General features: G+C 38.9%; 1 protein-coding gene across 1 annotated transcript; it reads right to left on the bottom strand.

Moving 5' to 3' along the window:
• Nucleotides 1–988: 988 nt before the first annotated feature.
• On the bottom strand, nucleotides 989–27446 carry PRKCI (protein kinase C iota). The gene is made up of 18 exons (XM_085069008.1): nucleotides 27007–27446; nucleotides 19653–19774; nucleotides 15984–16073; nucleotides 14575–14625; nucleotides 13302–13387; nucleotides 12137–12277; nucleotides 11249–11303; nucleotides 10687–10745; nucleotides 10041–10217; nucleotides 9225–9322; nucleotides 8179–8265; nucleotides 7446–7581; nucleotides 6865–6952; nucleotides 5813–5938; nucleotides 5630–5709; nucleotides 4642–4731; nucleotides 4237–4352; nucleotides 989–3517 (listed from the first exon to the last, which is right to left on the bottom strand). The coding sequence occupies exons 1-18, from the start codon at nucleotides 27120–27122 to the stop codon at nucleotides 3430–3432; spliced, it is 1806 nt and encodes a 601-aa protein (XP_084925134.1). The 5' UTR covers nucleotides 27123–27446; the 3' UTR covers nucleotides 989–3429.

The following is a 27446-nucleotide window of genomic DNA, read 5'->3' as shown; positions in this document are numbered from 1 at the left end:
AAAAAAAAATGCAAGATATGGTAAAATCCACTCTTTCTCAAAGGGATTCAATCCCCAGCTCTCTCTTCCCAGGAAAACCTCATTGTTCTGTGGCCAGTTTCAGATACCTTTGTTGCTTAAATGCCTTACACTGAAGTGAGGACGCTTGCTTAGCACTTATCAAGTGTATATATAGATTATTCAAGCTATTAGCTTCCTTCATAGAGTGCCTCAGCATAAACAATTGCTCAGACTGAGGCGAGAGCAGCTGGGCACCCAACTGAACAGAAACAGGGAGTGTGCGTGGGGGGAGGTTAAGCATGTAAGATATGCAGCCATCTGCAGCACTCGCCAGGATTGCAGACACACACTCGTGCTAACAGGCAAGACAAAATCTCTTTTAAAAAATACTGCAATACAGATATTGTGAAGCAGGGTATGAGCAAAGTGCTCGCACTCTCTGTGTCAGAAATCTCAGAATGTAGGGGAGGAGTTGAAGAAACAAAGAAATAAATCATGCAGAAGTAAGTGCAGCAGACGAGAGCATTGCTCTGAACTCCAAATCCCAGCTCTGGCAGCTGAGATGACGTTTTACAAGTTCCAGTTGAGAGAGGCCCTTGGATGAGCAAGCTGGAGTAGCATTTTTTATTTTCCTTGAAGATTTCTCTCTGCGCAGAGGACTGACACCTCATTGATTTTGTCTCATCACTGCTGTTGGAAGGAAAGACAGAACCTACAAGGACGATTTTTCTTCAAAGGACAAGATGAGCATGAGGCTGGGGAATGATGCTGGAGCAAGACCTGCATTCTCAGACACGTTTGGTAAATGCAGGATGAGAAAGGCATTTCTTTGGGCTGCTGTGGCCTATACCAGTGCAATTTTCTGTAAGAAATGAAAAGATTAGAACAAGGCTCCCATGGGATGTGGATAGTTAAAAAGGGTCAGATGATGATCCCAAGCACAGACCAGCATTTCACAGTATTTGTCTGAGATTTTAACACACAGAGGTCTAATATAAATGTTTTATTTAAAGTAAAAAGTGTGCACAAACAAAGGGAATGATTACACAACAATGTTCAAGACCATATTCCATATGAAACAGGAAAATAGTAGTGACAATATTAACTAGCAGAGCACCCATAGGAATCCAACTCGCATACAAAAGGAGGTTACTCCACATAAATACATCATGCTTCTGATGCAGACACATCTCCAAAAACCAAAAGCTACTGCACTGGACTGTTTACACCCAATGTCCCTTCTGAATATTTATGACTGTTGCTGTATGCTTAACAATGAAAAATAACAGTTAATATCATGGCACTTTGGAGAAAATTAAAGTTCAAAAATGGATTTACAGTAATTTAAGATATTTGTCACTTTGCAACATTCTTAATGGTTAGATATGCAAATAGAAAAAGTATTTTTTCTGTGACATTATCTATTAAAAAATTACCTTTTGCTTTACTCTTCTGTGATGAATGGCAGAAATGCCCTTCCTTACATAAAGCCCTTTTCCTTAATACCTCATAGGAAATGATGCCACTGTAGAGACAAGGCTTTTCTTGTTTGCTTTAAATGATTTCCAGGTTTAATGTCAGTTATGCCCTGATGTCTAAACTGATCATGTGGGTGTAGGAGTCAGAGGCTAAACAATCACCATTTTAAAACTGCATGTAAGCAGTTCACTTGACATGAACTAAACGTGCTGAAGTCATTAGCTGCTCTTTAAAGGAAAGTTCACTCTGATATTTTACATTTGAAAAGACACAACTTGAATTTAAGGAAACCTGATTTCTAACAGTGAGGAGGCTCAATGCTTCCCTGAAACTGAAGCCCCTCAAATCACTTCCCAGTTTTGAAAACTCGGCCCAATACTAAAGAGTTTCCTATTCACATTGAAAAGAAAAACATGAACTAAATCTCATACTGTGACACCAGTGTGGATTTGTGCAATCCCTCTGCTTGAAGCTGACATGGAAGTGAACAGACATACACGGGAAAACTTGTGCTATGAAATTAGTGTTGCCATAAAAGGATTTACACAGAAAGACACTGGCCAAGCAAAAATCTACTAAAAGCTTCAGCTAATGCTTGCCAACTTGTGCTTACAGATACTCAGATCTGCTTTCAGTGACACTTAGCTTGTCTTACAGCTCTTACATAACACAGATTCCTTTCCTTAGTGTCTCTTAATCCCTTTTCCCCAAAATAATAATAAAAAAGTGATACATTTGGCATTTCTTCAGCCCAACACATTCAAAACTATTGCTTAAACATTAAAAATAAGAATTATCTGTGCTGTATATTACACTGCTTACTAACATGAAATGTAAGAAACACACCTCCTAGTCCTAGTTGGAACCACTCTTTCAAATGCTTTCCTTGAGCCTACTACCAACATTTCAGGTTTGATTGTGAGTACAGAACACCATCTCTATGGGCAGAAGTTAAGGGAGTCATTGTGGACAGCACCTATTTTATTCTAGATATGCTTTTTCCACTGGCAAAGTGGAACTCATTCCCAGTAGTGTGGCAGTAAGATAAAAAAGGAACTGATGCCCTTTTCCAGGTTGTGGCTGTACCGTGTGCAGTTCTGATGCAGTTAAGACAGCAAGTATAAAAGCAATAAATAGTATGAGGTTCAGTATTAGCTGCCCCTTACTGCTAAATTATGCTGTGCAGATTTTAGCTTCTCGAAGTGTTAACTGAATTCTTTGTTTAAACTGACACTTGATGCCATGTCCAACCCTCACTGGAAGGGCCAGGCTAGAAAGGCACTCTCTGTATCAGTGTACAATTCGTAGTGTGAGTTTTGGAGCAAAGTCTACAAATTCTAACATGGAGTCAATAGTTTCCTTCAGGATAGGATCAATATTGCCCATGAAAGCAGCCAGTCTTGACCTATTCAGAGTAAATATCTGCTCTCCTTGCTGTCATTTCAGTCTGAAGGGCACTAACAAAGCTCTAAGTTCTATGTCTGGAACAGGGAAATCAGATGTTTAGAGAGAAGAGATTTGGAACTACATAAGTGATAAGTTCTTACTCATCTTGCTGAAAAATCTGAAATCCTTGGATGATAAACTATTACATCACCTGATGCAATTTGTGTTCATTAAGCATTGAAAACCTTTCCTTGCTCAGAACACTGTACTGGCAAACTGTACAGCCAGACCCTTTGTTCAGTCAGGAGCCCCAAAGACCAACTCCTGTATTAAAATTCAAATTTGGCAAAATTGTTAGAAAGCTCTAACATTTTAAATCTGGCAGCTGAAGGTTCAGCGTAACAACTGTCCTGAACAACAATTAATACAAAAAGAAAATTCACACTAGGTGGCAAGATCAGGATGTTGAGTTACTCATTTTATGCAAGTGCATCAAAATGGAGAGATGTTTATCCATGCAGAAACAAACGGAGTAACAATTGGCACAGTTCAGAAATGGAGAATTCAGACACATTCCTCAGCTGACATCAAAAGAGGATTTATGTATTCAAAGCCTTCAAATTCAGACTGGTCAATCTTCTTCACAATATCACTATTAGGATTAAAAAACAGTCATTAGTTCAGCAAATTTAAAAAGATAACAACATTAACTGATAGATTGACTTTAAATTTAAACCTGTACAGTGGTTTGCAGTTGAGAACATTTCCCTTCTCTCTTTCACCCTCTCTACCTTTACAGTTACCAGTGGGTTTTTTTAACCCCAATAATGGTACCAAAACACAAAACCCCTCAAAAGCAGTGACTAGGCTGCACTCACTCTCCCACAAAGCAATCTGCAAGGTTTGCAGTTTTAAAACTTTCCCTAAACACTCAGTTTTGTAAGAACCTGAAAACATTAGGATGTGATAGATACTGCACCTGCATCAGCAACTTTGCTAAACTTTATTTGTACCTTCTGCATTTAGACAGGGATGAAGACGAAACTTGGATTTCAGACCTGATCAAGGTGCACAGGTAACATTTAACATTCACTTTTTATGTTCACATACTACACAAGTGTTATATAAAACCCTACAAAAATTCCTAAAACGTGATCAGCAATGGCTCAATAAAGCTAGAAAGGTCAGGGCTTCTCAAGAGTTAATTTAAGAACCACAAATTCACTACAAAAATCAAGCCCACTATCATGCATTTTATTAATGCTTTTCAGCCAGGATAATCTCACCTGACTACTAATAATTTAAAATGCCCAAACAAGCCAAAGAAAGCATCTTCTCTTATCTGAACTTCTTAAATTGTACATTACTTACTCATCGTCTGGAGTGAGCTGCACAGGTTCATTGGTGAATTGGGAATCAAAGTTATCCAGACCAAATTCTCCAGATATATTTGGTTTAAATGGAGGGACCACTTGCTTTTGCTCCATCTAAGAATAAATGCACTTAAGTCACACTGAGAATCAATTACAACTTATTGAATTATTTTTAAACAAGGCTGGAAATTATTATTATTGCTTATAATTTCTACAATCATTCTAATAATCTACAGCACTTACTGTGTGTAAACAGGATAAAAATTGTGTATTGTAATTATGGTACAACATAAATTAAGAGCTTAAGGTTTTTGAGCTTAAGGGGCTCTCTTAGGCTCAAAACAACTTTGTCAAGCCATCAATGTATGCAAAGAAAATCAGCCAAGGCAGGGCATTCACTTACCAGATCCCAATCAACATTGCGGAAGAAAGGATGTCCCTGGATATCTGCAAACCCTGTCTGAGGATGGCAGCCCAAGCGCTCCTTGGGATCCTGTGCAAGGAAGAAATTATTTCTAAATGGATGCCACAGCCTACACATGAATAAAATGCCAGTGTTACAAATCCCATGAGAAATGAAACACCAGAGTTACAAGGGACACTGAAGAACTAAGTTAGCATTATTTATTTTGGAAACTGCTTCAATTTACCCTCTGAAATAGGCAGGAATACACGGCAGCCCTGAACTGAATTTTATATAAATGACCATACTGCTTTTCTTAAATTTCATTCAGACCTGTTTAAACATACCATAGGTTTCAGAGCAGGCTTGGTTAGATTACTAATGAATTTGATTCTTTCCCCCCCCCTTCCCCTGCTCCTCCCTGCACAGACTGCCAGGCAATCACACTGGGGCAGTAACTGCAGCTCCTGGTAAATACTGTGGAAAAAAGGTTATTTTAACAAGACAGTTCCACCTCCAGGTACACACACTACCAGGAGTTGTAACAGTGTGCAATGAATGGCGTTACTTTTTTAGAATACCTTAACCAAATCTGGTTACTCCTGTATCTCTTTCTTTCCACTCACATAACACCGAAGGCCAGCAAGTGCTTGGACTCATCCACTATCACACGTGCACCTTCTGACTCAGGCTAGAGAGCTCCCATAACATCGTAAGAAGCTGTCCAAGTGATTTGTTAAGCTGCTCCTCTCAGAATCAAAATACATCTAGTAAGTTTGTTCAATTCCCCATTTAAAGAAATCATTTGGAGCATTTCTATGCCGTTTGCTTTGAAATTTACTCACAATCCTAGCCCGAGAACAAGGAGCTTCAGATTTTAAGACAAGTATCTAGAATATATCCCCCAACCCCACTGAAATTCTGCTTTAGGCTTTCACCTTTTCTACCATGTTTCTGTACATGGCAGATAAAGTTAATCAGCTCTTACCTTGTTAAGGAAACTCTTTAGAACACCTGCTGCTTTCACAGAGAGGGATCGGGGAATTCGGATCTGCTTTTCCAAAATTACTGCAAGAAAACAAGATTCCTCTCAGCCTTTGCATCTTTGAAGTTAGTTTAAAGGTTAAGCAGAAGCAAAGCACTGAAGTGTAGGAACACTCATGGTACTTACCTTGGAAGAGATAATCCTCTGTGTTCTGATCAGGGTTGTCAGAACTCCCAACGATGTCAAACGGCGACCGGCCTGCCATCATTTCAAACATCAGCACACCAAGTGCCCACCAGTCCACGCTGAAGCCTAGAATTCAAGAGACAAAACACCACTGGAAACATTTCACAACAAAAATACCAACACTTCTGGGGCTAAAGATAGAGAGAACGAGTTCAAAAACGTTTAGTATTGCCAGTCTTTCCAATTAGCTGAATAAAGGAAAGATAAGGACTGTACCAGACGTTACGTGGATCACTGTGTACACAACAGGAGGAGATGCTGTACAGAGGAAATGCAAAGAGTTTAAAGGTTGGTGTTAAGACCTTAACAAAGGTTTAGATAATATTTAAGCCTAGTCATTACTAACCAACAGTGCATTACCCAGGGCAGGAGATAAGGGCTAGGAGGAACTATGTGATTCTTAATAGCAGCAAGTCAGTCATTCATGGAGCAAAGCATATCTACCCTGCTATTCACTGCTAAAGGATATCCCAGTAGCCAGGCTGGGGCTGATACAGTCTGGCTGGCTCAGAAAGCTTGTGATAAGAAGGAAGATCCGAAGCCAGTCTGAAAGAGATACTTGATTGAAGTAAGATGGTAGATTAAAAAAAAAAATATGTAAAGCGACATCTACTACCTAGGCCTTTTGCAATGAATTTATATCTAATCTGTCATTGCTGCCAGCGGTAAAGCTCCAAAACCAAACAATTCCAGACTGCAAGGATATCACTACTAGTATCTAAAATAGTTATAAACAACAATAAATTTGGAAGACTCGAGCTATTAGTCAATACTGGTCAAAAGAATTTAAAATGTGAAATGCAGAGTATATCATTTACTTTGTGTATTGTTTTCTGCTCTTCCTTTGAAGGCTTTATTTACTTTTTCAGACAGGATGTTGAATTAAGACTGATCATGTGTCTAATGGAGATTTTTACTTTGTACTGCTAAACAACTCCAGTAAGAAGAAACAAGGTGAAAGTTATAAAGTAGCAACAAAAAATTCCATTTACCATAATCCTCTCCCCGGAGAATTTCAGGTGCAATATAGTTTGGAGTCCCACAGAACGTGCTGGTTGTGTCACCAGGCCTCAGACCCTCCTTTAAGAAATGATGGAAAGAAAATAGTTAACTGAAGATCCCACACTCCTCTGTAAAGAGCTTCACTTTGAATTAAAAATTTAAATCTTGAATAACCAGCATAATGGCAATTCCATGGCAAAGTCAAACCTGTGCTTCAGTGTCTTTGTAGTGACAAAAGTTTTCCCACATGAAATGGGCAGTGCCACAGAATCCAAACAGGAGCAAGTGACTGATAATTTCAACCTCTTTTGAAATCACCTTATCCTGACTATTTCAGCCAACCCCTCCCAGACAAGTTGATCCAGCAGCTTCATAAAAACATCAACAATGCATGTAAATGAAGTCTGTGCACTCTGGCATTTACCTTTCCTCCACATGTGGAAGTGAGATGAGTGTGCACTGTGTACAAAGAGATACTTTGAAATTTCACTTTTTAAAGTCTCTGCATCTTTTAATTTATAACAATTTCTTAATTGTTCATTTTCCTGGTTAGTAAGAAACTAGATCTTACCTTGCACATGCCATAATCTGTGAGTTTAATATGCCCTTCAGAATCCAGGAGCACATTATCCAGTTTTAAATCCCTGTAGATTATCCCTCGCTCATGTAAATAGTTCAATGCTAGACTGATTTCAGCAGAATAAAATCTAGTGTAGAAAGAAATATTGATTATTCAAGTAATCAAAACTCAAACCACAGCAACACAGTCTTGGTAGTACGGTATTTTCTATACATAACCCCAAGTATTCTATTCTTTTTCCACAGAGAAGTGGCAAATTGTTTATAATCATACAAATGTTTCTATGTACTTCAAAAATTGTTTTTAGTTAATAGTGATGTCTACTGCAATCATCCCTTTTATCTCACCATCTGAGATTAAGCATATGCACCAAGAACTCAGCATTTGCCTGGACAGCTGGTAGTGGTTGTTGTATGAGAAACACATTGATATCATTAGACATTAAAAAAAAAATACCACAAAACTGTTTTTCTGGAAAAAAATAGCAGACTGAAGTCATACAGAGTAATGCCAATGCTAACAACATCTAAATGCTTCCCATTACAGCTCCTTCTTGAAACAAAAACACGGTGGCTTTCAGCAGCAAAAGGAGGATGCAGTTTCACATTTCTTAAATCCTTAACATCTGGAGAGGATTTGCCAGCTCATCCCTTATAATCTCCCTACTGCTGCACTGTGTCAGAAAACCACTGTTTTGATGCAAGAAATCTGGAATGAGACACACCTGGCATGCTCCTCTGGCAGCTTCCTCTGCCTCTGCATATGGAACATCAGGTCTCCTCCATTGACATACTCTATAACAAAGAATAACCTGGAACACACAGGGTTGTACAAATGATTGTGTGCATGGCTGAAAGAGGTGTGAGATGCTACAGGTCTGTTGTAGAACAATGTCCATTCCACTCCTCCCATCTCTCTGGTACCACGGCTGGTTTCATCATTACCCTCCTTGAATAAACTCCCAAAGTTAAAAGTCAAGTATACAAAGTTTCTCTAGAAAATTCCTTTACTGATAAAGGAAAGTAAGTAATCCTTCCCATATTCCTCATCCATTACAGCTACTGCTTGTCTTGACTACACATGTGACTATTTAGAGCCACATCAGTTTCTATGCACAAATCATTTAAAAATTAAAAATCTAATTTTCCTTCCTGATCCTTTTAGTCTCCTTTGTGTGGTTAATACTATCCGTGCATTACAAACACTCTTTCCTCTTGCTTCCCTCTACTAGCTTGTCACCTTTTCAAAACAGCAAGGATATTGCTCAAATATACAATTTTATTTTATACGTACTTAAAGCTATTACTCTATAGAATAGAAAAATAATCATATTCACCTCTGTTACTTGGTTTTCCTTCTGAAAATTCGGATCTATTTTCTGAGTCTTGCTCAGAGATTCATCTTCAGAGAATCCAGGCAAGTTTGAGACAATTATTCCTTGGTTTTTGTACTTCTGATTTTTGTCTCCCCAAGCCTTTTTTCCCCCCTTCCATTCTACTTTCTCTTCTACCACATATTCTCAATCCCTTTTTTCCTGCTAGCTGCACTTCTCTTCTTGTCCAGAATCCTTCCCACCACATCTTCCAGTACTTTACATTCTTCCCCATCTACAAACCTTAGTTGCACATAGCATCTGGATAATAAAACACTACAATGATTTACAAAACACTGACTTTGTTACCTAACATTTTATGCTTTAAATGGGCCTTAGAGGTGCCTTTGGCATGAAATATTTTCTATAAGACTATCTTATTATTTTATGACCTTTACCTGCTTTCTGTCTGGAAGCAAGAGTGCAGTCCAACCAGAAAGGGATGATTTGAGGCCTGTTCAAAGACGTGTTTCTCTGTCTGAACCCAGTCAATATCCTGTTTTTTGAAGAAAAGTGATATTCAGAAAAGGATTGTTGCACTTCTTACGTCAAGTATTAAAGACAACTAGCAGAAAGACATTCAAGGGCTTTGCTGTCCTTGTTTTACTTGCAAGAAATTAAATATAGTTCTGAAGTGTGAAGCAATAACTTACAGCATACTTTCTTTTTCCTTAATGTCCTCTACTCTTAGCCTCACTGTGTAACCACCTTGGGAATGAAAACACAGATCTATAGAAGATAAACTGGTGCAGGGAAATGTATAGCAGCACCAAGAAACGCAGATGGAATCAATGGTAGACTGAGAAATAAATGCAAAAGCTTTTGGACAGCAAGCCACAGTAACTCCAATCTTTTTAGAGTAGCCTCAAGAAACTCAAGGGAAATCCTCAGTAACAACAGTTTTTAGCAGTTTAATAGTACAATTTCTGTCATGTTTTCACTGATCACTGCACAAAAATTGTTAAGATGGGGGTCTGATTTTAAAAGCAATTAAAATAACATTGTGAGATTTCTTTGTGACAAAAACCAGACTTTAACATACGAAAATCAGACTCCACCCTATTACCTGCCTTGTGAACCTCCTATAGAGCAGCACAAAAAACCACATGTACACTTCTCATTGAGTGCTGCAGCCCAGACCTGCCTCCCACCTCGTGGGGGAGTCTGGAGCTGTCTAGAAGAATTTCCCAATTCACTGAGAACACCCTGCCCACCTCATCATCGTTGACGAGCTCTTTCTTCACCACTTTCATGGCATAAATGCGCTCTGTTTTCTTCAGCCGAACCAGCAGCACTTTGGCATAGCTGCCCCTTCCAATGACTCGGAGCAAATCAAAATCCTGCAGGCCCAGACTGGAGGAAGCTTTGCCACTTTCCCTAATGCTCATTGCCTGTGGATAAAGATACACTGAAATGAGGAAGCAGCCTTGCCACTCTGAGCAACTGCAAAAGTCAGCGTTTCAAACAACATTTCAAAATTAATATAAACAAGTAATTAAATTAACACTTGTTATCTTAAAACTGTACTGTCCTAGAAAGGAATGTGTCAGGAAAGAGGAGGCAAAGGAGACTTGGCAGATAATAAACAAACCAAACTGGGAGAATTTGCAGCACTTTCTAAATCAAAGCACATCTCAACTCAAGGTCCAAAATAAAACAGCAAGCCATAGATGCACACGCCTCAGGAGCAACCCAAATGTACCTTTTGTGCTAATTTTCAGTTTGAGACAAATTAAATTACTAAAATCTTGAAACTGAGGCACACAGGTCCTAAGATCTCTGATGATCTTCATGGGTTCCTTCCAACTTCAGATACTCTGTGATTCTATGTACAGAATTAGCATGGTTAAGATATTTTACCTCTTTTTCTTCACCAACATGGTCCAAACTCTCATGACTTGAGGGATTGTATGGAATCACTGGAGATGCAAGAAAAATTTATTAGACCAATGCAACACAACAGGATTTTCTTTTGCCTTAGAATTTAAACATTTACAGACACACAGTTTAAATGCTTCTATTGGAAGCATTCAAAACTGATGAGTTTGCATCAGGATGGGTCTGCATCTTATGACTCTGACTGCCATAAGAATAAAAATACGTTTGACCACCACTCCAGCAAAAGCTCTGCTAAATGCTCTTAAGGGTTTGGTTTTGATTTTTTTGCTTGATCAGGGCATTTGAAGTACTCAGCTTACTAAATGTAACTGACAGCCTAAATTCTTACTCTTTTAGTAAAGTCAATTTCTGAAAGTGATAAGATATGGAAAAGTGGAATTTTTACATTTGTATCCCTCTCAGCATTACAAAACTGTCTTACTTTTTTATTCTGTGAAAAATAAAGGGTTTTTTAAATAATTTTACTTCAAAGTTCACTTTTTAGCAACTTACAGTAATTTAAAGAAAAAATTATTGATCTTACCTGATTCTACATTATCTGAGTGCACTGATGATGGATCCATAGGCATTATTGGTTCCTGCAAACACAGAAAGGATTTTTGTAATAGACTGTCCAAGTGTGAGACACATTATTTCAGTCAATAAATGAAAATAATGACCCTTGAGGAATACAATCTAGCTACTTTGTAACTTGATTAGTCAACAGTTACTAAAATATACACAATGAAATAAACAACTGCTTCTTTATTTTCCTTATTTTCTAGAAGTTATGACATGCTTCTAGAAGCTGCAGAAGTGACAACTTGGTACAACAGAGAAAGAAATACAGCAGATGAGAAGTGAGAAAAACTCAATCCTTCAGCAATATATATATATATATTAGTCAAAAGAATTAACAAAATATAGACTTGTAGCTGTCTGCTTTATTAAACCAATAATAAACTCAATTTTTCTCGGGATTTAAGAACTGAAGATGATTGAATTTCTTGGGACAAAAGTCAAAAATTCTGCACTTCATATTCCTTTGCTGTAAATGGGAAATAACTCAATAATCTATCAGATATTTAGAGACTTTACCTGTACTCTGTTTTGAAGATGTAAAGTAGCGTGTGTGTACATTTATACACACTATGTAACATCATTGTGAAGGATGGGATAAATGTCCCTTATATGTGACACAGGAAAAAACATCAGATATGCAGAGTAGACTCTTGTCTTGCTATTAAGTTGCAACTCTGCTCAGTGAATCCCAAACATTATTGCAGAAGTCACAGTAACCATAAAAAATGGTGTTTCAACTACAGCGATAATTTGCAGGCTGCAGCTTGAAAACAAACAGTATAAAAAGGGTTTTTTTTGTTTGATTGGTTGCTTCTTAATCAAGAGAACTTATCAAGTCAGTTTTACTCACTGGCTGTAGTGTAGGTCGGCCACATTCAACATTGACAAGTTTATGACACTTCTTGTGAACGAGGAGTTTGCAATTGATGCATTTGTAGCCCTGGCGCCCCAGACCCCATATCCGGTCAGTGCAGATGGCACAGTGAGCTCTCTGCAATCAGAAACCAACAAAACTGATTAAAGAGCAAAATTAAACAACAAGAACTATCCAGCCACACCTGCATTAACCAAGCTCATCTCCTCACCTCCCCGTGCAGGTGAGAGGAAGGCAGGAGAGCAGAAGCTTCAACACATTAAACCATCACACAAGGCAAATGGGAAGATCACCACTCGCTGAGGGACATTCACAAAACAATCCAAAGATCCATGAAAACAGGGTGCCTACCCAGGCAAGAGTGCAAAGGCAATTAACTATGGTGCCTTGACAGCCTTTTTAACCCAGATGAGGTCAAAACCAGAACAAAATAAAAAAGCTGAAGTTAGACATGAGGATGCTCAAGATGAAGTTTAGTGGAGACGATCTCAGGCATTAAGCACACAATACACTAAGCTTAGAGAAGAAGAAAAGATTATTGAAGCTGTCAAGGGACCTGACTTACTCAAATATTTTGGGTTTGGTTTTTGCTGTTGCTGTTTTTAAACACAGCAGAGCCTTCTTGGTCCTTAGCTAATTATACTTGACTATTGCTTCTTGAAAATATTCTGAATGGTTTGTTATTTTCAGTCAATTACATGGCATCAGAAACAGGCTGCCTGGAGAAACAGCTCAGCTTTTTCCTTTAAAACTCATGAAAGAAAAGTCTGTGCATCATAAGCAAGTTCAGACCTTTTTACTCCCAGAAGTTAAAAAACTGAAAAGTACTTTCAGCCATTTAACATCAGCATTCCAGTTTGCCCTCTGGGAATATTTTAAGGGAACACAGGAGCTTTGATATTATGCTTTCAGAGTATATGTAAAGTGAATTGTAACCAATTTGTTTTGGTTTTTTCTATTTTAAGTTCCTGATGATTTCATATTGATAAAGTTTCCAGAAAATACAGGGTTACCAGAAGTCTACAGACAAACAACAAAAATAGAACAAAACTACCTGATAACTTTTCAAAGCAGTGGCATCATCATTATGTAAGTAACACATCCCTGTATCATGGCTTTAAGTACCCAACAAGAGTCTCACCCTGTTAAATCGTTTGGCTTGGAAAGTGTGACCATTTGCACAATAGAGCTTTCGCCACCGGCGGGCGCCTCGGCGATAAATGGACTCTAAGAGGAAAAACACAGGATTATATCCAGACAAATACAAACACAGAACTACAACATCTTCTCCTGGAGGCTTCTGTGCAGAGTGACTTACAGAGTAAAGTTTCACTCCTGCACCTTACAGAAACAGAGGAATATTTCAAGTATCTTTTTCATTTATTTTTTTTAATTTTGGATAAAATTTGAAATAGAATATCCTGGTTGACTCAAAGTTTATTCCAATGATTTCCTGAAGTTAAAAGGAACAGTGAGTCAAGAGAAAATTGTCCAAACAATACAAACTCTTCTGTGCAAAGTATTTAAATACCTCACCCCAACTTGGGGAGGAGCTGTGGGGATGGGAAAGGAGGAAGGAAAGTGAATTTTGGGAGCATGTCCTGATTTATAAGATTATTTGGCAAATCCTCCAGTGTTTTTAACCCACAGCTGCCACTATTAATTTTTTTTATTCTTTTCACTATTACTTTGCTTTTCATTACTTGAGGCATGTCAGAGAACAAAACTGAAAACCAGGAGACGAAAAACTACAATGAGCTGCAAATCTCTTTCTGATTCAGTCTGCAACCTCATTTTTCAGATAAGCAGCATTACTCATTCTGCCCAAGTTAACTTGTAAACATGCACATTTACATTTGTCAGAGATTAGGATACCAAGCTGACAGATGTGTGTGCATAACATACACACACTCTTTTATAAAACTTCAAGACTATGGGGAAATTACCTCTTTAATGCCTAGAACATTAGTTAACACAGGAGAGGTTTTTGGAGAGTCCTCCTGAGAGCACCTGAACATCAACTTCAAATGAATTAACCACAGATCTAAATGGTGACACGACAAGTCATTCCCATTGGTTACAAGCCTCTGTTCACAATTGTCAGCCAGCAATCTGGCAACTCCCAAAAAGACAGGAATAGGATAAAAAAACTGTCATGATAGAAGAGGCAAAAGCAAAGAAAGCAGAGTGACATGGATAGTTAACAGGAATGTGAAATGCTTATTAACAATGATTCAGAAGTGACAAACATTAAGTTTAGCAAGACTTCCTATTCCTTTCAAATATTTGATTTGCACAGATTTGCATTATTAATATTCATAAGTGCGGGATGCCAAACCAAAGAACATCAAAATCTGCTAAAACAGGAAATCTGAACTGATTTTCTGTACTTCTTAACTAAAATGCCTACTTACTATCTTCTCCTGGACAAGGCATGCCAGGCCGCTCTGGGACACATGGAAATACTGCAAGAAAGACATTAACTTCTGATTAGCTTTTTATTTCAGACAGAAAATAAATCCTTGGGTTAATTACAACACTCCTGAAAGGCATTCAACCATCTACAAGACAGCATTGACTGCAGTTCAATAAAACCTTGTGCAAGAGCAGGTGAGCAGCAAACCACCACAAACCCCTTTTGCTGGGCATAGCAGTGACATACATGAGAAATACAAACAAAAACCAGAATAAATGAAGTTATTTCTTAAAGAAAGTAACTAGAAAAAGTAATGATTTTGGTTTCTTATGTGACTAATCCTCACAGTTAGTCAAGATTTCCAAATACTATAGATGCATTATATGGCAATGTCCTAACAGTTACATAGGATGTTTATGATGTAAGTAGGTTTGGTTTTTTCAGTTTATTTAGCTTCAGTTACACTACTCATCTTTTACAGTTTATTTGGCTCCAGTAATCACTAGAGAGAAGTATGGGGAGAGACAGCCCTGGTGCCAGTTTCATCGGCAGCTTATCAAACACAAAAATCAATGGAGAAAGGGCAGATCAAAAATTCAATATGTACAGAAGCAGTGAAATGTATCTACTAACAGATTATATTCTTTCCCTTTTTAAAACTCTCTGTGGGAAGCTGGAAAGCTGTTTCAAATGGGCTGATGATAAACTAGATTTTTTGCATCTTTTTAAGATCAGGAGCCTGTTAAGACACTGTGGTGTAACACACCAACACTTCATATTGATCACTTTTCTGGTCTAATCTCTCATAAACAAAGATTGACCTTCTAGTGCTAAAATGTTACAAATGTTTAGAAAAATATTCTGCAGAAGCTGCCAAAATATGCATATAAGCATGGAAAATAAAAATTGAACAATTACGCAGTAAACAGGGGCACGATATTACTAAGCTTAAAACTGAAGTACTTAATTTTAGAAAAATCAAACTTTTCATTCATTTGGCATCACAAATGGAGCTCATTAACTTTTTTCCTAATAGAGATGCTGCTCTAAAGCACTTACCCATAACCAACTTCAGCATAATAAATGAACTTAATATATAAATAAATAGTACTTTAAATCCCTTCTACCTCTGGCTGCCAGCAAGTGCATGAAGACACTTAGGCTGAATTTATGAAGAGACAGGGGCTGAGTTTCATGAATAAACTAACAGCAAAGTATTTTTTTCTCCCATAATTTCATAAAGAAGAGCTCAAAGCACAGTGAATGGTCATCAGCATCTCTTGACAGGATGATCCCAGGCCTGAAGGGAGAAGGCTGTGTGAAAGGCACAGGTAATGCAAGGTAAGAATTCTACTTGTTCACAGGTACAAACATGAGCAGCAGCAAATTTCAGTGAATTTCACCTACCATGGATCAGAAGCTCTGAATCCTTGTTTAGCTCATACAACCGAAAGGCCTCTTCTAACTCCAGCTGGGAGGAAACTGTACATGGATCTCCTGTGGAAAGAAAACAGAACACCACAAAACTCAACACAATCAGTTCCACACCATTCAGTAGTTCCCTCACAGTTGGTTCCAAGACAATTATTGTAGCAAGTACCCAATATTCTCAAGTGTGGTAGTATTTATTTTTAACACTGTTCAAAAAGTACATCTCAAAGTAGAGTTATATTGAGTTCTTTCAGGGAAAATAAAAATATGGGATATTCCCAAAAGGCAAGCAGATCATAACAACAAAACATTTCTACAAGCATGGTTACACATTATTTCAGTAGAGGAGGTTCAGGCTAAACTCCAGCACCTAAAAATCTTCTGAGATTACCTTGTGTTTCATGGATTTTTAATTAGAACTGAGTCAATGCTTTTGTCACAGCTGCTCCAGCACTGCCAAGACTTGCACCAGGAGCTGCAAAAGCAGTTAGACCTCCAGTCTCTCATCAAACCTCAACAGAAACTTTAGACAAATAATGTAATCTAAGTACAACACCCCATTTTTCTGATTTGTAACTACTACTTTCACACTCACAGGACTATTTGAAATAAAATCCCTTAAAGAAAGGGCACCTAGGCAGAAAAAAGTGGGAGTTGGCTGGCTTTGTTTCTTATTTTTTTAAATAAAACAATTGCAGTTTTGTTGACCATTTGAGATGGTGCAGACTAAATTACATGCCAAATTCTTGATGATGAAGTTTCTCAAACAAGACTGTGTTTTCTTTGGTGTCTGATACAGATTAGTAACATTTAAAAAAATAGCCCCCTAAAAGAATAACCCTTTTTAAAAGTAGTATTATAACTGAAACATTTTAAAAACAGTGTTGAGTCTCAATGATCACTGCGCCAAAGAAAGAAAATACTTCCAGTTATTAGCTCAACATTTTCTCCCCCCCTTCATCTACACAAGATGTTCTGTGCAAGGACAAGGGATTTATCTCTGGGACAAGATGGGCTTTACAGTCCCTCGAACTCAATCCATTTTGTGATTCTAAGCATTCTTTTCTTTTGCTAAAATATCAGCGACAAAAGTAAACGGCCCATTTGCAGCATTCTGTCTTTATTGTTTTCTGCACATTAAAACCCTCAAGATGAGTCTTTGAAGCCACCTACAGTCATTTTCCACCAAACCACCTCCCCCTGTGGCTGGGCACCTGGACACACCAGTGTCCACCCACAGCACAAACTTACACTGCGCAGAGTGGGGTGGGAGGAGAAGGAACAATTGTATTTACTCAGACTCACTCAGAATCAACAAACCAGTTTTTCTTCATTTGTTTCTGACACCTGTGCAAACATTTTGTGCTTCGTTTTGGCAGAAGCAGAAGAGGGTCTCAAGAACAAGCCTACTCAGAACAGAAGGTTTATAGACATCTCTTTCAACAAGCTTGAGCTGTACAAATTTTGCTGTCAAAGACAGCTGGGATACATAAGAAAATATTTACTTTTGAGTTATATAATGAGAAACAACAGACTGAAGACACACACAAGGCCAGTGCCCATCCCACAGGATGCTCCAGAAGGCAGAGCGAAGCTGAACTGACCAAAAATGAAAAAATAGAAATTTGTCTAAAATCAAACCAAGTACATTCTATTTTCCATTTGCATCTGAGGAGTTTGGAAATTACTCAAGTCAATTAAATTAGATCTGTCTTTGTGTGCCATTACCTCTACGAAATCACAGCAGTTATACATGATGCCCTCATCTTGCAAGGCATTTACTGTATGACAAATCAAAACCTTAGTGACCAGGAAAATCCAGTTTAGTCAGGAAGTAGCAATGCCCCAGACCCCTTACCTTGTCTCAGACTATATAAAAAGAGTGAGTAATACTGTAACAAGTACCAGCCTACAGCACACACATTTCCTCATGCTACTGCTAAACACTGAACTTCAGTTTTGGTGAAGAGGATGGGATACTGCAATTTTCCACTAAAGCAAAACAGGTTTCTAGAAAGAATATCAACTGAAAACACTACAGAGTGGTGATGAGAGAGGAGGCAGAGGGCTTGGCAAGAAGCCATGCATTGTACTTGCAATAATTATTCACAATAAAGACAGGAGGATTTGCTTTAAACACACTCCTCATTGGCAGATTAACTTTTTCTCCACTGACATTAAACTGTAAGTCAACGATTAATGCAAACAAGGATTGCTTGTAAAAATCAAATCCTATGTGAACACCAGAAAATAATTCAGTTAAACTGCAGCCTTCCTTTCTTTTTTTTAATAAACCAATCTCTAATTAAAAAAGCAGGTATTGAGACAGAGCAAACTGTGGCTTCAAGTAAATTATTGAATCAGTACAAAATTTTTATTGAAAATATATGTATCTTCTTACTGTGACTGACACTGCAGACTCCTCCTCTGCAGTGAGGAGTCCATTATCTTCCTGATGACAAAACAACATAGCCAGCTTATTATGAAGTAAATGTTCAGTTCCCAATAGCTCTGCTGCACAGTTCAGTCATAAACATTGCTCATTTTACTGTACTGCATCTGCCTGGTATAAATAACTTTGGGGTGATGAGGGGAAGTAAAAAACCCCACCTGCTCAGGCTCCCAACACTACATAATCTTCAACACACCTGCCTATATGGCACTTCCAAAAACCAGCTTTGCTCCATGGTTAGCTTTAAACTCTGAATAAACTGGCAGTTGCCCAATTTTAAATGGGAGGAAACAGTTCTATAAGCACCATTTATGCTGACAGCTGCATGCAAACACCAACCACAGCCAACAAATCACTGCACACTGCAGCCTTTTATGTACTGCATCAGCTAAAATAACTCCACAGCAATCTCATAATTCAGAGGGCTCTTCGTTGTAGTTGTAGCTCAAAACCTACGTGTAGAATGAACTAATTCCACTGAGAAAACTGAACCTACAAATAATCTCTAAAAAAAATTACTACTGTACACACACAGCTCATCTGAATGACATCTGTTAACAGAGAGAACAAACTCAGGACTTTTTTCATCCAAGGTTAACTTTATGATGGATAATGTAAGCACTAGAGATGAAGAGTTCTCAGTCAAGGCTGTCACTGCATTTTGATGAAAAATTACTACACATCACTAGTGTTTAGAAAAAGTTTTATTAGTAACTACGTGTTAATAGACTTTAGCAACCTAAATAACAGCTGATAATAACACTCAATACATAATGGTTTTGGTTACACATACAATTCAGCTATACATTAAACTGCATCAATATTTTAGATAAATACTGCAATCTGTATAGCAATGTCTGTTTAACTCTTTCAAAAATATAAGAGGTAAAGGGAATCTTCAGCAGTATTAGAGATTACTTTCTGCTGCCTTCATAAGAAATCCTAACATTAAATTAACATTTTGATAATTACTGAGGTCTTGTTTGGTTTAAAAAGACAGCAAGCTACACACTAAGTAGTGTGAAACAAATACCTCTTCACTAAGCTATACTTAAAAAGGTATTGGCTAACTATTATTTTTAATCAGATTATATGTTTTATAAGCTTATCTTATGAAGGCAGAGAGAAAGGAAAAGATGAAAGGGAAAGAAAAGCTGGAAAGTTGATCAATGTATTGATAAGCATTGATTTACCTTCTTCATCAATCCATTTCATGGTGAAAAGCTGCTCATTGTCAAAGGAGCACATGTCTCGAACTTCACTGCACAGTCCCTCGAAGGAGATGGAAGGCTCAAAATAGGTTATCATGATGTCCCTGAGCAAGAGAAAAATAACCTTCAGAAACTATACCACAAAACATAACATTGATCATCATCTCTAACACCTTCCATATACCACTAATAGAAACACCATCCCTGATGCTGCTCCCTCCAAAATGTTAAAGTAAAATAAAGTACGTACGTTCCCTTCTATAGCAAAGTCAGGATCCAAGGGATTTTTTTAACTTGACATTTAATCCTCCAGGTATCTGCTTAAAAAAAAACTATTTATGCCCAAATAACTATGAAGTGAGTTGCAGCAGATATTAACCACACAGACAAATTAGATCTTACACCAGTGGAAACTCAAGAATGAAATGCTGCATATGTTTTGAATGATGTTCATAACATATTTCTGGTTATACTTCCTCTTTAACAGTTACTTTGTTATTAGATATCAAAATGTAAAAACATAAACATTTACTCCAACTAAATTTTGATCGTGTAGATGTTATGAAAAATTAATGTCAAATACTAAACAGATTTCCTAGCAGATTCAGGGGGTTGTGCCAAATATTGAAAGTGCCTTTAAAAAAAGAGTGGTGCTTCACACAATGAAGGGGAAGGCTGACAGAAAGCCATATACTTAGAATTAAAATGTACTGCTTTACTGTTATGCAGAATGGGTATTTCTGTGATAATTAAGATTTAAAGTGAGTTAACCTAGCTTTAATATGTTAACAAAAAATGCTGACCCACTGTGTTGTCTGGGCCTTAAAGGGGAACAGGTGACTCAGGGCTCATTCCCTTAAACAAAGGAGTTGGGAGATACAGTTAGAGGAAGGGAGAAGACTCTTTTCAACACTCTCCTCAAACACAGCATAAAAGCCTCGTGTTTGAACTACAAGGTTAATCCTCCCATAAAAACCTCAGTCAGCTGGATTTGCTCTGGTGGGTGCAAGCAACCATGACTGTTTGGGGAAGCTAAAAAAAAAAAATTGAAGCAACAAAGTTTTTACCTGGTCAAAAATCCCATCAAGGCTCCTAGCAGACTGAAATGTACATATGCAGCAAGTTAAATTATCTTTAAATCATCATGTGCACAGGCAGATTGGGATCAAGAAGGTGACTTAACATAAATGCTGTGGTCATGGAACTGGAACAATGCTCAGGAGGGGCAGAGAGCACACTAAAACCAAACTGTTTGCCTGAGGCTCCTCTGAGAGCAGCAGCAGGAATAAAATCAACTGGCAATTTCTAAGCACTCTGGAAGCACAGAAAGCCTGCTTTGGGATTTATGAGCATCATCAGTTGGGTTAGGTTTAGTTAGGGGACAGACTCCAGTAAATAGGGCAAACATGTGCCCAGGATAAAAATACAACATCTCTTCAATAATCTGAATAAAGCAGTCAAAAAGCTGCTGCGTGATTTGGTACAGGAATCACTCCTGTTCTTTCCACGTGAGACAAAATATGAAACAAAACAACATTTGGACCCCAGTATTTAGACACAGCACAGTCATTTAGGGCAAATGGGGCTTTATTTGAAAGCCCCAATTGCATCCATCCAACACAGCAAACTCTTCTCCCAAACACAAAGATCTCCCTTTGCAACTTCTAACGAAACACCAACTGGGAGCCCAATGCCACCAAGGCAGATTTGGCAGTGTGTTCCTGTCACAGACACACTGGCAGCCACCACAGAACAACCTCGTATTAGGAGGCAAAGCCTTAACCTGTATTTCCTGTTTTTCTGGGAAGGAAATAAGGCATTGCTTACTTAGCAGCTCCACTGATTGGGTGCTAGAGTTTACCATCCCTTCATTTATTCACATTTTAGCACAGATATGTTCACTTTGGAATGCTCTTACACAAAAAAATTGGCTCTGATTTTTGTATGTTTACATTGAATGGCTTTTTGGGATTGAACTAGTCAGTGGAGAGTTTGTTAAATGACTATTGCTGCTAGAAAAGCAGAAAGAGTTACAGACCACACTTTTAGAGACTGTAATCACTGATGCTTCAGCAAAAACTGAAGATTAAATTATATATATATTAGCAAAATCTGTTCAGCACATTTTCAAATTTGATGATTCAAGTTCACTTAAAATAGATTTATCTGTGCTGCAGTGCACAGGAAAAGCCACCATGTTAAGATGTACTGAACAGCCTTGGAATCTCTTCATATCTCTAAAGTAAAAGCTGATACCAACAGAAAAAAAAAAACCTCTTACTTCTTGTTGGTAACTTTAAGTAGCAAACCAGTTGTTCTTCAGAAAAAAAAAGGAGAGTTTAATTATTTTAGAATTTAAGGATGTTCTCTAAATTACTACTCTAATACTTCCAGCAGGACATGCATCAGTTACTAAATAATTTGGAATATCTCTTCTGCTATAGCAGACACTAATCGCTCTTTCAAAGAACTCTAGCCAATAGCAATATTAAAAGAGAAAGATTATGTTAATTAAGTATAAACAAGGTTCCACAAGCAATATCTACATAACACAGGAACTGAAAGGTTAGAGGTCTTCCTACTGCTTTATTTTGCCATTTGAACTCCACTGATGACCCTGACATTTCCTACTCAGACAGGTCTCACTTCCACAGTGGTTCTCCTGTCACACCTTGGTGTCTCCACGCTTCTTGCCCCTAACACAGCACTCATGATACCTTCCTCCAGGAAAAAGCTGAATTCACTCAAACCAAGATGAAGTTAAACTCTACTGAGAACAAATTTTGTATTTTAAATAAAAGTTAGTAGGACAAATTAAGGAAAAAAGGAAAGTTAATATGGACCACAGCCTGCTGACTTGCATTAAAGACATAAAATGTTTTCTTTTACTGAGAAGTGGGAAAAATTTTCTGGACAATAGGCCTTTCCTTGTGATGAATGTTATGCACTGCTTGGAATAAGCATGTTTGTCAAAAAGCTATTCCAAGGTGACATAAATATCCTTGTTCGTCCCCTCTTGGCACACACAAGGAATTAGAAGAAAATCTGATTCAAGCAGATCTTTTCTTTTTGATCTTTTGATCAAATCTGATCAAGCACATCTGGGAGGTGCCAATTACCTCTTACTATGGAAGCACCAGATTTCTTACAATTTGTTTTAGCACTATTACAGCTGGTCTTAATCAGGGATCTGTGAGTAGGAAACACGCAAATAAGAACACAGCACTTGTCCTGAATTACTTTCACTGAAAATGCTATCACTTCTATCTTTCATAAATATTAATAAACATCATTTTATTCATACTGCCAAACAGCCTGTGTGAATCAATATCCTGCAAATATCAGAATCAGTAAAACATAAACCTTAGGAAGGCTGAGAAAACGCAAATGGTAAATCTAAACACACTAGGGAGAACATATTTTAATTACACCTAGAAGACCATAAATTTCATCACTATCTTCCCCACCTTTCATGAGATCAAACAGCTTTCCTCACTTTTTTTACAAACCGTCCAACAGTTGTTACATCCTTTAACAAGAAAAGAACCACTCAACACAAAACCCCCAAAACAACTCCAACAATTAAATACAATTCATTATCTGTACCTCATTTTCACTGACCTTAAACTCCTGAGAGAAAACGACCCTGTAAGAACTGACACTACTGCTTTAGCCTTTTCCACCTGCAGCCTCATACATGCCATTTTATGTATGTGGAAATTTACAAATACATTATACATATTACCCACATACCTATGCATGCATCACACACTCGGGCCAGTCATTAAGGCTTTAGAAAATGTCTAATTAGAGCTCACTGCAATGAACCCCCACAGGACTCCTGGGGCATTCTGCTGTGTCAGTGACATTTCTGTACCATGAGGTGCAGCTACTGCCACTCATAGCTATTTAAGGCATTGCCTTCCTCTGTGCAAGTCTGTTTTTCTGGAAAAAATATATTGTCAGAAAGCTAAATCAATATTGAAACAGCAATAAGGGGTGAGAATTTATTCACAGACTTAGTCCAAAGTTTTTTTAAGCTGAACACTCTGAGGAACCTGATGGTCAACAGAAAACAGAAGACACTATGCTGAAGAATTAATCAAAAAATACCAAAGATAAAGAAAAATTAAAAGAAATAATGCAAGAATTAAAGAATCCTTAAGAAATAAATTTTCTGGACATCTTTATGGATGTCTTTATATTTTGATTTTACAGTTAAAATTTATTTTCTCCTCACACTTTTTCCACTCATGCAACTACATTAAAATTAAGACAAGAAGCAGGTTTAACATGTATCATGAGACTGTTATGCATGTTCTTCATTTGAAGCAAATCAAACTGAAGGCAGGCAAAGCATTGGTATCTACAGCTTTTTATTAAAAATCTAACCTACATTACAGCCTACACAGCTAAAACCAGCACAAAATCTATGTCAGGCACTAAAAGAATACAATCAGTTCTAATCATGACAGAAAAATGGTTATTCTAGTTATTTGGTTTTGCTCCTTTTTTAAAATCAGCATTCTAATCAGAATATCAGAAAATCAGCATATCAGAATTCTACAGGATTCCTGGAGCACGAACAGTGAATTATTCCTACCTGTTCTCCACTCCTACTACACGGATGAATAACAACTTCTTGCACTGACCTGACAGAAAGCATCTCCAGCAAATGAGGTTAGAGAAAAGACAAACTTTGAATATCATCACAGAGCTGAAATGGGTGTAATTACAGATGCTGATCAGTGCCATACACTGGGAGCTGCTATATTTTGTTACTGCATCAACAAAAAACCACGTAAACGTTTGGAGTAACACAGTAAATTCCTAAAACCCCCCTCAGGAACCTCTGTTACATACACTGCACAGATGACAGTAACTCTTTAAAATAGGTAATACTATTTAAACAAGAAGTCCTATGTGAAAGATAAGCACAGTTTACCTGAGAGAAGGAAATACCTGGAAAAACTCAACGTAATGCCCTAATTCCCAAGTCTCCGGGAATTCCCCAACCCCTTATTCTCATGATCTCTGTTCATTTTTAGGAAAATTTCCCTTCCTGTTTTAACATATTTCATTAATTTAAGATAAAGAATTACCACTGCACGGTTCAATGAAACAAAGACTCTTCAAAGGTCCTGTGTGAAGTCTTTGTCTTGGCTGAGAAAAGCAATTGGGCTCCTGGCCAGACCCAGGCAAATTTTGGGGATTCAGACTCAGCTCTTTGCCCCAGGCAAGTATCCCGACTATCAGATTCCCAAATGTTTCAAGAACAAATCTGTGCTTCTAAGTGGCTGGGTTGGGTTGCCTTGGTGGTTTTTCATTTCTTTTTCGTTTTAACCAGAAATTCTTTTTGGAAGGTGAAAATACCTTGCCAGCCAGACTTTCCCAATAACTTCTACAACCCATTTAAATGCTTCTATTAAAAGGAAATTAGGAGAGATTAACGTTTCCTGATTAACACTATTTCTCAGTAATTCCTCGATCTAGCCCTAATCTTGAGACAGTTTATTTGAAGAAATAGGAAAAAGCTGCCTTTGGTACCAGCATTCAGATCCTGATCAGCATTCAGTCTCTGAGTCATTTCAGGGTAAGTGCAAGTAAAGTGTTTGGCTTTGATACCCACTTGATAGTGCAAGTCTGAGAAGGGGCTTGAGACTTTCTGTTGTAAGAAAGTGGAGAGAATAATTTGCTTGTATCTCAAAATAAATCATGACTAAGGCACTCAGCTTGTTAGTTTGTTGGTATTCACAACGGGTTAACCAACACCCTCTCTGACTCAGTGCCATTCTTAAACTGATAACTGCATTAACAGATAAAAAGCCAATGGACCAGACTCAAAAGAAACATTCCAGTGCCTGTGAAATTATTACCAGTGCCATGAGCCAGCATTCCTGACCAATGTAACAGATTTTCTTCCTCACTCCCACAACCCTGGCCTGCTTCCTCCCTGTTCTTGCTCCATAGCCTCCCTGTGCTAAAGCAAGAATACATGTGATTGCATGTGAAATTGATCAAGATTAAAACTGACCTAGCAGGAGAAAAATAAATGGTTTTAACCTGGAACCGTTCCCATTTTAGTTCACTGTCTGACCAAATGAAGCTTCTGCCAGCTTAGACAGCTAGAGGCATCTTCACTTCCTTAAGAAAAGGTGGATTAAAGGGACTGTAAAACAAAGAGCTCAGAATTTCACATACTTTGACAGTGTCTCATATGTTCTTTAAAGCCACAGACTGTGCAGTCTCTACACCAACTTCTACAGACTTCTGTCAAGAAAAGCCCCAAAGCAGACACAAGCCAGAAACAAACACAGTAGCAAATACCAAATGACCAGTGTGGTTTCTATACCTCTCCTTAAAATGATACAGCCAGAGATAACAGAGAGTAAATACTGAAAATGTAATACACCTTTTCTTGTGCTTAACGCAGATAACTGGAAGGAAGCTATCAAGAGTATCATGTATCACTCTTAATCCAAAAATGCAACCTACGTTGTTTTCTGCTTAGATCACCTCCCCTCAGACTTAATGGCCCAATGAACCACTGGCAACCCTTGCACTGAATTTATTAAGTCCTGTAACTGTTACTATTTAATAGGGGGCCGTGACCCCAAGGCAGGATGTTTCCTCTGCTTTATGTGTTATTGTTGGACAGCCACTGAATTAGGCCAATAGAATTCAGATTTCCATTGTGTAGACCCCTAATATACTTTTTTTTTTTTTTTTTTTTAACAGCAGAATCAAAATTGACAGTAGATGCATCTGGGTTACTATTCACAGACTCCCTTGGAAAACGCTCAATCCCTGGCAAACAGACTAAAAACCTATGAAACAAATTTTCACACAAACATCCTCTTCCTTTAGTCCTGAACATCACTTAATACAGGGAGGCCAGGACCAAAGCTGGACCCTGAACATACTAAGCACGACTTCTGGCCTGTGTTATGAAGGAGTATGTATTTATGACTGCCAGCCAGGGCCTGGGGGTGAAGTGAAGCAGGGTGAGCAGGGCAGAGGCTGCTCAGGCTCATCCTTGTTCACCGGCAAGGCCATCCCAGCAGAAGGGAGGATCCGGCTTCCCCCCGAACCCCAACACCAGTCCTGCACTTGACATCCATTTCAGCACGGCTGGTTGGTCGTGGAGGGCTTTTCCTCCGCTCTTTTCCTGCCTCCCTTCAAGACAGGGGATACCCAAGGCTGGAGCCAGGAGTATCCACGGCAGCCCGTGCAGAAGAGCCCGTGCAGAAGAGCCCGTGCCGGGTACCCGCACTCCCGCGGCGCCGCTCCTCTCCTCTCCGCCCGGCCGCCCCGGGGGCTCGGCGCCCGCACTCACCCCTTGTAGTAGGCTTTCACCCGGACCTGGTGGGCGCCGTCCCCGCCGAGGCTGCCCCCGAGGCCGCCCGGAGCCGACATGGTGCTGCCGGCGCCGCCGTCCCGCTGTGTCGGCATCGCCCCCGGGCCGGGCCGGGGGAGCCGCAGGCTCAGCGCCGGGGAGCCGCAGGGTCGGGCCGGGCCGGGGCGGCGGCTGCGCGACCCCCGCGCCTCCAGCGCGCCCCGCCCGCGCCGGGCGGCACCACGCGCCGAGGGTGGGACGGGACCGCGCAGAAGCAGCGGCAGGAGGGAGGGTGAAGCCGCGCGGGGCGACGCGAGAGGGCAGCGCGGGATCTTCCCAGGCGGGGCGGAGGAGCCGCCCCGAGAGCGGCCGGGCGATAGCTCCGCCGCCCGAGATGCGGGTGTCAGTCCCGTGTGTCTTCCCCCGCGCTCTACATGGGC

The sequence above is a fragment of the Lichenostomus cassidix genome, chromosome 9 (assembly GCF_008360975.1).
Source record: "Lichenostomus cassidix isolate B80296 chromosome 9, HeHo_3.0, whole genome shotgun sequence".
Lineage (NCBI taxonomy): Eukaryota > Metazoa > Chordata > Aves > Passeriformes > Meliphagidae > Lichenostomus > Lichenostomus cassidix.
This window is presented reverse-complemented; position numbering and strand designations above follow the sequence as displayed.